At 38.7% G+C, this 12,546-nt stretch overlaps 1 protein-coding gene across 3 annotated transcripts; it reads right to left on the reverse strand.

The window, feature by feature from the left end:
* Positions 1-544: 544 nt before the first annotated feature.
* Positions 545-12,404, reverse strand: LOC146657928 (uncharacterized). Of its 3 annotated transcripts, none has more exons than XM_085426320.1 (13): positions 12,370-12,404; positions 11,076-11,765; positions 10,454-10,518; positions 10,134-10,214; positions 9,535-9,624; positions 9,336-9,425; positions 7,186-9,058; positions 5,009-5,095; positions 3,599-3,871; positions 2,945-3,106; positions 2,285-2,560; positions 1,966-2,118; positions 545-1,202 (listed from the first exon to the last, which is right to left on the reverse strand). In XM_085426320.1, the coding sequence occupies exons 2-13, from the start codon at positions 11,716-11,718 to the stop codon at positions 904-906; spliced, it is 4,092 nt and encodes a 1,363-aa protein (XP_085282446.1). In that variant the 5' UTR covers positions 11,719-11,765; positions 12,370-12,404; the 3' UTR covers positions 545-903. The 3 variants fall into 3 exon arrangements, with proteins under 3 accessions (XP_085282446.1, XP_085282447.1, XP_085282445.1); XM_085426321.1 differs by lacking the exon at positions 12,370-12,404 and adding an exon at positions 12,103-12,363 and having other exon boundaries at positions 2,954-3,106; XM_085426319.1 differs by lacking the exon at positions 12,370-12,404 and adding an exon at positions 12,103-12,363.
* Between the last annotated feature and the right edge of the window lie 142 nt (positions 12,405-12,546).

Raw genomic sequence — 12,546 nt, forward strand, 5'->3', positions numbered from 1 at the left:
GTCTCACGTTTCCGTTTGTCCTTTCACAGTAAAAGCCTCCAAAACGTACATATTTAATTCGGTTACTAATTTGGAGTTATATAATGGGACTAGATGAAAATGTTTTCTATACTATATCATCTGTGCTGAATTTCAGATTATTGCACATTTATTTAAATAATTTAAAAGTAGCTGCTAATTCTTTCCAGCTGAAGATGCCCAGAAAACCTGAAAAGTAACTAAATACATATATGGTAAATGAAATAAGGTCAGCCAACAAGAAGCTACAATACTAAACACGTGCTTAAATGAGTGTCAGATTGGCGACCTACTAAGGGTGTACCATGCCTCTCTGTTACTGTTAAGAATGAACAGTGCAGTTCTGTCACCAAGTACTTTCTTTTTGAGAAATTAAGATACTGTTTTGATGAACCTTTTATAGTTATATTTGATCAAATTCAAACATTCTGAATGACTAATTTTCCTACCACTCCTGTACACTCTTGGTGTACAATAATGTGCCATCAAGATACAAGGTTTTGCCCCCCTGGCCAAAAAAAAAGCTACAATATTATTTTTGAGACTTTACTGTTGAACATTTATTTTAACAAAGCATCATGTGCCAGTATACCAACCAATGTAACCAGATACTGTATTCAAAATTGGTCACAGTACCCAGGAACACCATAAAAAAAACCTTTTATCTAAATGTGAATAAAACAGTAATTTTTCAGTATTCATGAACAGTCTCTGTTAAACAAACTTGATAAAATAAAACATAAAAAAAAAGAAAACAAAAACTGAGAACCATAATGGAAAGATATTCTCACATCTGATATACAAATGGACAGAAAGACTAAAGAACAATAAGTCGGCTGAAGGATGTGAAATGTTGCAGGTTTGAGTATTAACATCATATCAAATCTACAGCTGTTGGTAATGTGGAGTACTCTGCTGTCCCGCTGATTTTCTGGGCCTTTTCCTGCTTTTTGGTGAATCTTGGAAACAGTCACTTTGTCTTTGCAGGGTTGTGATCCTGTTTCTGACGTAGTCCTTCACCCCTTTCCACGTGCGGTTTCTCAGCGCTCTTGGCTCAGCATCAAGACACCTGATGCAGTCGTCTTTCTGAGGCACCTTGTGGCCTTGAATGAAACTCATCATGTGTCTTTCTACAGCGTGGACCTCTGCCTCCTCCCACGTGTGTTTAGTTTTAAGGTGGAAACCTATGAGGATGAAAAAAAAACCCATAACAATATATTATTTTTTCATGGTTATTTCTTTTTATGATTTTGTCAGGGGCCATCTGTAGATGCTTCTATCATGCAACTGAATGTATTATTTGCTGTATTTGTGCCCACCTTGTTTTTATAGATAATACCAGATTACTGTTTCATTCGGATGCTAATGACTGCTTGTTGAGAAAGTGCATCCATCATGCCCAACAAAGAAGTGGGTACACCTATTCCGTTTATTTTTAGATGTTAAATATAAATGCCTACTTTACTTTTTATGAAATATATAATATTGAACTGGAAGGGCTATAAGTAAAATGCTCCACACACAGACTTTGTTCCATTTTGGATACTATTTGTTTATTTTCCATGAGCTCTTTTCACCTAAAATGCTGCACGTAGGACCGCCATATCTAGATTGTGTTAATATACTGTGCTGCTAGAGGCTGGTGGGTTTACTTGTGAAATAGTTTGAATCTTATTTGACAAAATATGTGATTATTTCATTCATCGTGGTAAAAAGCTAACATTCCAAAAAATTGCAAAGATGAACGAGGCAGATGAAGAAAGATGTAAGGTGTCCTGAACCTTCAGCAACACATAAAAGGTGGTTGGCCTACTAATTTGACTCTTGTATTTTTATTAATTTATTATAAGTTTGTGTGACGGTCCCATTATTGTGATGAAGGCAATCTAAACCAAAGGCAAACAGAAATGAATAGACAGGAAGTATATTAAAGGTGACCATTATTACCTTTCTCACTGGATTTGACAGATCTGCTCGTTTTGCTGGAGCTTGTTGTTTCTTCATCTTCTTGTTGATCATAAAACATTTCTGTTCCACCACCTGCATAGGAGTCATTGTGATCCCATGAACTGGCTTGTTCTCCACCTGCAGACTGTCTCACTGTATTGAAGACAAAAAATATATACGTATAAGGAAAATTATTACTTTATTACTTTTTACTGGGAATCTTAATGGGGAGAGTAGGGGGAGAGATAAGTCAATTAAGAGGGAATGTTGAAGAAAACAACATCATATCAAATCTACAGCGGTTAGTAATATGCAGTACTCTGCTGTGGCTCTGCTGATTTTCTGGGCCTTTTCCTGCTTTTCGGTGAATCCAGGGAGAAGCCGCTTTGTCTTTGTAGGGTTGTGATCCTGTTTCTGACGTAGTCCTTTACACCTTTCCACGTGCGGTTTCTCAGCACTCTTGGCTCAGCATCAAGACACTTTATGCAGTCGTCTTTCTGAGGCACCTTGTGGCCTTGAATGAAACTCATCATGTGTCTTTCTACAGCGTGGACCTCTGCCTCCTCCCACGTGTGTTTAGTTTTATGAAGGGAACCTGTCATGCAGAAAAGAAAAAAAATCAATGATCCTGACATTAAAATTCATCTTGGGCAGAGAGTATAGGAATATTTTTCTGAGAACTTCCTTGTGATCTGTGTGCAAGACCAGAACCAAAAATAAAATCTAATTATTTAATTTGCACTGATAAAAAGCAGGTATCCCTAAAACCTGGGCTAAAATGCTAGCCACGCAATGACAGAGTAAGAACCATGGAGGTCTAAAAGATCAACTGAATTCTACTAATGTACGTAAAATACGTAAAATACTGTAAGTAAAATTAAGTCTGACAGTCTGGTAATGAAAACATCTCAGGAAGTAGCTAGCATGACATGATATTACCTAAAAATACCGTGTCAGTCTTAAATACTACCATTATTACCATGTCCACCTGATTTGACAGATTTGGGACGTGTAGTCTTGCTGGAGCTTCTTGTTTCTCCATGTGCTTTTTGATGATTAAAAGGTGCCTCTCCACTGTCTGCAGTAGAGCCTTCATCGTGATCCTGTGAGTCAGCTTGTCGTCCACTCGAAGGCTGTCTCGCTATAAATAAATAAGTAATTAAGTAATTAAGTCTATGTTCACCTTAGAAATCCCAGCACATATACACAGACATGCAAATACAATATTTACAACAACTATGATTCTAATCTGTACCCTAAAACAGCATTTAAGGGTACAGCATAAAACTGTGAGTATTCAAAAAATCAGCTGGATTATTTGAAACAACACCACGATGAAAACTGCTGTGCTCATAAAAAGAACAGACTGGTATTGTTAAAGTGGTGGGCAATTATTAGCTTTTGTTGGCCATTCTAATAGAGGAAGACACTCATGGCTTTGTGAAAGAGACAGATACCAAAAAAAAGCTGAACAGAGAGATCGAAGAGTGAGAGAAGGAGGTAAAGAATAAGCAAAGGAAGAATAGCAAAGAATAAGGAAAAAGGGTTGCTGAAGACATTTACAAAAAACCAAAAAAACAGGTTTGGCCTTCAGCAACATATCACATCTATAGCTGTAGGTAATGTGCAGTACTTTGCTGTGGTTCTGCTTCTCTGGGCCTTTTGCAGCTGGTCGGAGAATCCTGCGAAGAGTCATTTTGTCTTTTCAGAGTTGTGATCCTGTTTCGGACGTAGTTCTTTAGACCTTTCCACGTGCGGTTCCTCAGTGCTTTTGCCTCAGCTTCAAGACACTTGACGCAGTCGTCCTTCTGGGGCACTTTGTGCTCCTGAATGAAGCGCATCATGTGTGTTTCTACAGCACGAACCTCAGCATCCCCCCATACGTGTTTGGGTGTACATTTAGAGCCTAACAGAATTAAAAAAAAAAGAGAACTCACATTAATCCTGAGAAGAGGAAATGTCCGGAGTTTCTGTTCTAGAAACAGAACCAAGTTAAACTCTCTGACAATTACTGGGGTAACAGACTGAAATCAACCTGCTTGGTGGCAGGTTTTCTTCCACAGATTCTCTCTGAATCTCACCCTCTCCTGCTACGCCTCCACCATCACTCAGTTCTCACTTATTTATTGATACAGTCGATGTCAAATCTCATATTGGAGCAATTTGCCCACATTTTCATATTTACAAACGTGCTTAGATATTAAGCAGTAAATGCATAGAAAGAATCAACAGTACTGAGCTGGCCAATCAGAAGAGTTGTGGGCTGCACTGACCCAGACTACAGTTACATTTCAAGGGAGGTGGACATCAGGTTACGGTGTAGGGTTTCAGAAAGGTTTGCAATTCCCTGTAAGACAATCTTTTTCTGAATGCATTTCACGTTAAAATCTTTCTAGTGACCTCCAACATATTTCAGCCATGTGTTGAAACATGTTTGCACATTTAAATATAGTCGTAAAATGATTTGAATTAACATTTTGAACCTGAGAACTTGTTTTCCACTGAAAATGTAAAACCTCCAAACATAAACTGTGTTTTGTGCATTTTCACTTTCTTTCTTTTTTTTTTTTTTGCCAAATGCATTTTCACTTTCGCTTGTTGTAATCTGGATTTTTTCTGTGTCAAGTTACTGTTGCACTGTAACGGAAATTCCCTGTGGACGAGTCAACACAGTCACAAAACACAAAGCACACGGACGTCTGCACAGACCCTTTTAACTTATCATGAATATTAAGTCACTTGGACACGAGCGGACTCACGGATGCAGAGAGCATAATCGAGGACAGAATCATCTGACAGATGATGACAGTGAGAATGTTTTTTAGGTTCAGGTTTATCAACAGCAAAAAAGCCAACGAGCGCACCTCTTTTGGAACATTTTGAACACAACAGCTTAACAAATCTTTTGCTTCTTTTACTGTTTCATGACCTGCTATTTTTTAATGACTTAGCTGCCATTTATTATTTTTTTCTGTCCTGTTTTTTTTTTGGCTAAAAATGAAAAAGAAACAAGAGAAAGTCTGTTAAAGTTCACCATGATTACCTCTGATAGATTTGTTGGCACTTTTTCCTCCATGTTTTTGTTGATTAAGCGATGCTGGTCTGCCTTCACTTTGATCCCACGAGTCAGCTGGATTAAAGACAAAAAGATGTTTTCTCTCAGCAATCCCTGCACGTATACACACATTTCTTCAAATAAATTGCAGGATTTACACACACTTGTTTTTTTTAACTTAACTGAGTGACTCCAGCTTTATAACTTCACTCAGCATGTTGCCTTCTGCAAACAATCACAACTGAGTAGCTCATGGTGTACGTTTTTTTTAATCCAGGGCTCGCAAAATCGCTAGCCCGACGTCCCGGGGCTAGCGATTTTTCCAGTCGGGCTACCAAAATCTATCTCTGCCCTGCCCGTCGGGCTATTGTAGGAAGGAAAAATATATGCCAATGCTTTTGCATTCTTTCAGAAATGTAGCTGGGTAATTATGTCATTGGCATCGGTGAGCCACTGTCAATATGTGACATATTGAAATCGCGTTTGAATTTGCGCTTGTTTTTTGCTTTCACTTTGCAATCGTGCGAACTGTGTATAGAGAGCGACAGTACTGATTGGTGAGTGATGATAATTTGCGCACCAATTCCTCTGACATCGTCTTATCAATCGTTAGCTTACTATGCAAACATGACAAGTGAAATCTCCCGCAGCAAGCTTAAACATATGAGAGGTTGATTGAGCAGAGAATCGCTGACCGTTATGTGTGTGTATGTAAAAGCAGCAGGATATATATTTTAGTTCTGCTGAGCCAAATAAGAGAGGTCAGGGTGAAGAAGTGACAGCCAAAGAAAAGCTTACCACAAAACGGAAAAGTTATGACAAATCAGACTATAAGGCAAAAAGAAAGTGCAGCTTTATGGTTTCATGGACAAAAGAATTTCTGTGGCTGCAATATGACGAGCTAAATAACCAGGGCTGCACATAAGTGGTCCGCAGGTGCGCATTCGCTGTCAAAATAAAAAACGCGCACAAGATATGAAGTTGCAACGCGTGTTTGCATACATAAGATTTTCTCGAGGAGGACAGACATTTGTTTAGAACTCTTAAAGATGTCGAAGAAGCTCCTTTAAGCAATTACTTTGGTGTTCCTCCACCTCCAAAGAAATGTCAGAAGGAGTCCGAACCACAAAAGAAGCGCGTATTCTCAGAAAAGTGGTTGCAGGAGGTGAGCTGGCTTCAAACAAATGATGAACGCACAGAGATGTGGTGCGGAATGTGCCGTGAAAATCCCACTCTAGCAGACAAAAACAGTGCTTTTTATATGGACGCAAACGCGCGTTGCAACTTCTTATCTGGTGCGCGTCTTTTATTTTGACAGGGAATGCGCACATGCGGACCACTTATGTGCACCCGTGTAAATAACATAATGTTCTGCCGGATGTGTTGTTGGTTTTCTCTCGATTTCTGAGTCGACAAGTGCCTTTGTTACTGGGACCAGTCATTTTAAGAAAGGCCCCCATTAGAACCCATGAGAAATGCAAGAAATGCATTATTGCTCAGTCTGCAATATCTTTCCCAGAACAAACACCAATTGCAAATAACATACTAAAAATAAACCTGAAAAATCTGTTTAGAACAGCGTACTATGTTGCAAAGAGTGAACTACCACTGGCAAAATTTAGCAGTCTTTGCAAACTTCAAAAAGCAAATGGCCTCGATCTTGGTTCCACTTGTCTCTTACCCGTGACTTCAGCGGAAATTTCAAAGTCAGGATCTGACACAGACTGATTCATGTCCTACAGTTCTTACAAGTTCATAGAAATTTCTGTTCAATTAGAACCAAGTATTTGAGTTGATGATTGTAATTTTTATACAATGTTGTAATTTGTTTTTCAACATTTTTTTGATTAATGTTTTGTTTCCTTTACAATATTATACTTTAATGTATAATATTGTAAAGGAAACAAAACAGGAAACAAAACATCAATCAAAAAATTGCTCTCTTTTTTTATTCGGGCTACTTACATTTATTTTGGGCTACCAAAAACTGAAGAGTCCCTGCCCGAAGGGCTACCAGGGATTTTGAAATTTTGAGAGCCCTGTAATCAGTTAAAAATATCCAACTATCTTACTTTTTTCTTATATTTCTAGCTAGTGATGGGAGTCAGGAATCAGTGCCAATTAGTCTAATGTAGTGTAGGCCTACTTTTTATAAGCCTTATTACCTTCAGAATCCATTTCAATATCATCCAGTGTGGAGTCATTGCACTGCCGCAGGATCTGGATTTTGTTATTAGGCCCAAAAATTTGGTTGGCTTCATTTTCATCCAGGTTCATCAGTTGTAGCATTTTTGCAAAATGCTTGCGGACATTTTTTGATGTCAGACCTTCAGAGTTTTGAGCTCCACATTCTTTGATAAATCCTTGAAGACAATCTGTCCCCCTGTAGTTAGACAGAGCATTTGGTCGGGCAAAGACGAAGGGATTCTTACTGGTGATCCCACATGCCTCACGAGAATCCACTAGAAGCTCCAGAGCCGACTCAAATGAGGGCTTCAGTAAAACAGGGACTTTTCTCCCACAGTCCCCACGTACGTCAACTCTGGTGAAGAACCTACACATGGTTTTTTCCAACTCTGTGACAGACGGGTCCAAGTCATCAGGCGGATCTGACTTTGTTCGTGACATGAATTCCGTCAGCTGAATCGTTGCAACCTCTCGAGGTTTTCTCTTGTTGAAGAGGATTATCCGGGAAAGCATGACTCTGGCCAGAGCGACAAAATTTTCTGTAGAAAGACTGTCTCGTAGATTCTTCTCAGCTGTAGTATGAACCTTCTCCAAGTGGAAATGCAAGCGCTTCATATCTTGAACAAGTGGTATCTGCTTTGCTCGTTTTGATTTAATTTCTCTGAGACTTCTTAATGCGGCCGAAGAAACAAGCTTAGTCCACTTCTTTTGGTACACAGAGAGGAAGTTTTTAGCAGCCTCTGCCTGTTTTGTATCACCAGACTTTACCGCGTTATCCTTAACAATACTGCAGGTCTTCTGCAGGCTGTGACCAAGCTTGATTGCAACGGAAGGAGCGGCGTAAATTTTGGTTTCTGAATCATAGCCTGCCAGGACGTTCACTGCAGACACCACACGCTGGAAGTTTGAAGGGTGAAAGAAGTCCTCCAGCTTCTTCATTGGGGTCGTTTTTTGAGCCTCAAGCACAAGTCTTGCTATCTGACGAAGGTTTTGTCTTATATATGGGTGCTTTTTCGCATCACGGCCATAATGATTGTACATGTATTCCCCAAACTGCAAGAGAATCCTGTCATCCATGACAGCTCGCGTCACATCATCGTATATCATTTCATTCAGAATGCTCCTAGCGACATCACTTATGCCACGGTCTTCACAGTCCACAGTTGCCAGCACACACATTGATGCAATGCGCTTTTTTCCAACACCTGAATCCTTTTCAATCTTGCTTTTCGCTGGGCACGTCCTCATGTGTTTGAACAGGTTTCTCTTCACAAAAAGACCATGACAGTGAAGACAAGGAAGAAAGTCACGGGCCTGTCCAAGCACTTTCGGTCTTTGTCGTACGACAAGAGTTCCCTCTCCTGTTTTCAAAACATTTTTATTATGTGCAAAGTTTCCTTCATTTGTTAATTTTTTCCATATATTTTGTCTTTCTTTGGAGTGTTTGGGATACTGAAATGCAGCTGCAACCTCTGGTTTGTCACTGTGAATTGACTCAAAATGCCGTGACAGTTTTAATACAGCCTTGGAGCAAAACAAGCAGTAATTCTTCTTGTCATAAAATCGAGCTTTTGAATTTGGTCGTTTTACAGCTGGCAACACTGGCGTTTGTGACGCTTCTGCCTGACTAATCATAGGTTTCCTTTTTACAGGAGTGACTCCTTTATCCTTTCCAGAAGAATTTTCTGATTTTGAGTTTTGCTCTTCTTGGTGCGGTTCTTCACTCACGGGGGACTCTGGATCGCTATGACTGGATTCATCTGAAGAACCTTCTTTGAACTCTTCATCACTCCCTGGTGAGTAATCCTGATCATCGTCGTCCCCTGACATGTCTGAAACAACTTCCTTTTTCTGAAAGAAATAAAATAAATCTTTTTTTCCTTGACTTAAGATTAAACAAAAACAACAACAACAACAACAACAAACAAAGATAAACAAATTAAAAACCTCTAACATTTTTCCCTTCAAAAAAGTCCTTTTCGGTTCCCCAAAACATGGGGTTATGGTCACTTTTTATTATTAATGATAATTTACAATTTATAATGTAATACAATAATAAAATCCAACATGCTGTAATCAGCATGCAAAATTTAATATCATAAACAAAGTTAAAAATGCAGGTAAATACCAGCGATTCTGCAGGTGACTCTGGCGTATCACAAGCATCATTTTCCTCGTCATAGTATGAAGGTGAAGAACCATTTGCTGAATTACGTGACTGTAATAGAAATAATTAAAAGGTGATATGATGTGATAACAACCTTGACAATCACACAGCATATGAAAAGCCCAAAGAACGTGCAGGCAATAATTTATTGTGCAGTTACCTTTGAATTTGCAGCAGTCTGTTCACACTGAGGTGGCTCATCATCTGACGACTGCCCATCGCTGCTGTTTTCTGATGGCAATGCTTTCAGCTTAACAGGAGGAAAGTGAAGTAAGCAGGGAGCAACGGTGTAGAATTTTCTTTAATAATTTTAAAGTATTAATACTAGATAACAACCCAGCAAACATTTTGACTTTGAGAAAACATCAGCTTCATCATTACACTTTCTAGCAAGAAAGAAAATTAAACACCACGTCTTTCAGTCTGGAAGACGTCGACATTATGGGCAGGGGGAACTAACTTAAGTTCATATTGCAACATGAGACAAAACTGATGTATGTTAACACAAATAGCAATAACAGACTCTCGTAATTCTACTTATTGCACATGGAGAAAACATGTTCCCATCTGTTCACGACTACTTAGTTAACAAATTAATCGGTATGTCCACCACTTCACAGTTCTGTTTTTGTTGTTGTACTGCGCACAATTTTGACCAGAGATGTGCCATAAGGGTTTCAACTATGTCTGTTGGGAACTATTTAAAAGCATCAATTACCTCCTTTATTTAAAAAAAAAAAAAAGCCATAACACACTTACAAGTTTATCCATCTCTGCCAGTTGTTTAAGCAGCTCAGCGCGCTGCTGTAAAACATCTGAACGCCGCTTTTCACTGCTGGCCTGAAAGCAGACATAATAAAACCTTTACAGGACAAAATATAATAGTTATAGTAGTAATCATGTAAAATCTCCAAGGCTCTTTAACATGATGTCGGTTAAAAGGGAAGATTTTGCCTTTATTGCAGTGCTACAGTTAAAAGGGACTTAAAATGTAAACCTCTGTAAAAGCAAAAAGGTGTGGAAAAATGCAAATATCTTCAAATCATCCATCAAACAACATTTGCTGTTATTTTCCTCACCGTAGTAGATCTATTTGTGTTTTTGTTTTGAACAGCTTCTTTTGGGACGGGGTCATTCACAGCTCCTGAAGAGAAGACAGTAAAGTTAAAAACAAACACACAAAGTGTTAAACAGTTCTGCAAACACTTGTTTAGACAGGTGAAACAAGGTCAACTTTTTAGTTTACATTTTAAGTATAACAATCCACAACAGACAAATTAGATCAGTCTAATGTAACTAAATTTAAATTTTGGTTACATTTTTAAAGACTGTGTGAGGAAGAGCTAAAAGACTTTAAAAACATTTACACTTCCAAAAAAAAGAAAAACAAAAAAGAAACAAAAAAAAACAAGTAAAACAAGTGCTTTCCTTAAATATCAGATATTCAAGAATTTAATTTGTTAGCTTTGTCATACAGTGTTGTTCTCTTGTCCTGTGATAGCAAGAATAGGATTCAACACCCCTCAAAACCCTAACACTTAATCAACTATTTGCATTTATGTAAGCCGCTTAACTAATGCACCAACTAAAATACTAAACACTGCTTTGGACCGAGTTTAAATCCAACCTTGCATGCGTACCTACATTAATATGATATGAAAAAATACATTGTAACATGCATGTAATACAGCTACAGCTTACCTCTGCAATGTGATGAAGGTAACCACTCACGCTGCTCCTGAGAGGTGGATGAGGTATAGCTTTGAGTGTTTCCTGCACCATGAGCGGACTCCACATTTTCTCCTTCAAAAGCAGCTTGATGTTGTCTGCATGATGGCAGGCGGGGGGGTAGACCTTGAATCCCACTTGACAAACCCTGACTGGATACTGGATTTTGAAATGTCTTGAAGGCATTGTGGGATGAGAGAACAGATAAATCCTGGGCCCCACAAAGCTGAAGTCCTTGGTTTGACTGTCGAAGAGCTGGTATAGTAACATTTTTTCCTTGGTTCGCTGATACCATGATCGATGAAAGGTTAGAGCTTTGCTGATTAAAAGAAATACCTTGAGAGAGATTTGGGATATCTGTGGCAAACAGCGAGCTGGATGATGGAATGCTGCCAATATGAGAGGTTTTATACATGTCAGCATGAGGGTTGTTTCTGGAAGATACAGTGTTCAAGTTGTTAGTACAACTCTGATTGGGTGCCTGCATGTGCTCATAGGAGGTGGGGAGAAGGCTGACAAGCGGGTTCTGAGATGAAGCTGCTGACCAGCCATTCTGGGCCATCCAAGACGGACAGGGAATGTGGCTCTTATTTGCTGTCGGGTTATCCATCACCATCAAAGTTCACTGCTTGAAAGTCTCCTTTACTTCCTTGAGTAGAGGTCCTAACAGAAATAGAACATTATAATACCAGAATTTCATTACTTTTCTGTGGTGTGTTTTTAATTTTTAATTCAGGTTTTCAAAGCTGAAAACGGGCAGAAGACAATAGAAAAATCATAAAATAATGAATCAATACCAAAACATTTTGGAAAACGCACACGTAAGAACATGCAAGAAGGGAAAATGTAGTAACTGAAATCAGCCTTTCGCTTTACGAAAAACAGGTCAGCTTAGCACCAAAATGTGTTTTAGCTGAGTGGGTCACCGACCCTTGAAGCTGCACCGCACTAAATAACATATCAGTCTCTGCAGGATATTTTTTTAAAAAGGAATACTTACTGGGCATTGATGTTTACAGCGAGAAATGGACAGTTGCGTTTAAACTGCTGCAAATACGGTCGAAACGAGAAAAACGTAACTAGCTTAACAATGTGCTATCAAGTCAGTTTTTTTAAACTAGCTGTTAGCGCGCTCAGGACCAAAAACCATAAAAATATCCGTGAAACTGATACTAGTTCTAAAATTAGTGATATGAAATAAACAGAGTGTGCAAAAAAATCAATTTAATTTCCCGCAAACCGCTTTAGAAATCAGGAAAAACCATACCTGCGGCCATAACCGGAAGTAATGGTCGTTGTTTACATCACAGCATCACTGAGAAAGTAAAACTTCCGTCTATTTTTTCCAAAATAAGATACAGTTCTACAATTATGAAATAAATTGGACTTTCACTTTAAAAAATTTAATGAGCCAAAGGTGGAAGAAATTGTATTTATTTAAAAA

The sequence above is a fragment of the Rhamphochromis longiceps genome, linkage group LG12 (genome assembly GCF_057381845.1).
Source record: "Rhamphochromis longiceps isolate RC_006_pf linkage group LG12, R_longiceps_female_GT1.1, whole genome shotgun sequence".
Taxonomy (NCBI): Eukaryota; Metazoa; Chordata; class Actinopteri; order Cichliformes; family Cichlidae; genus Rhamphochromis; species Rhamphochromis longiceps.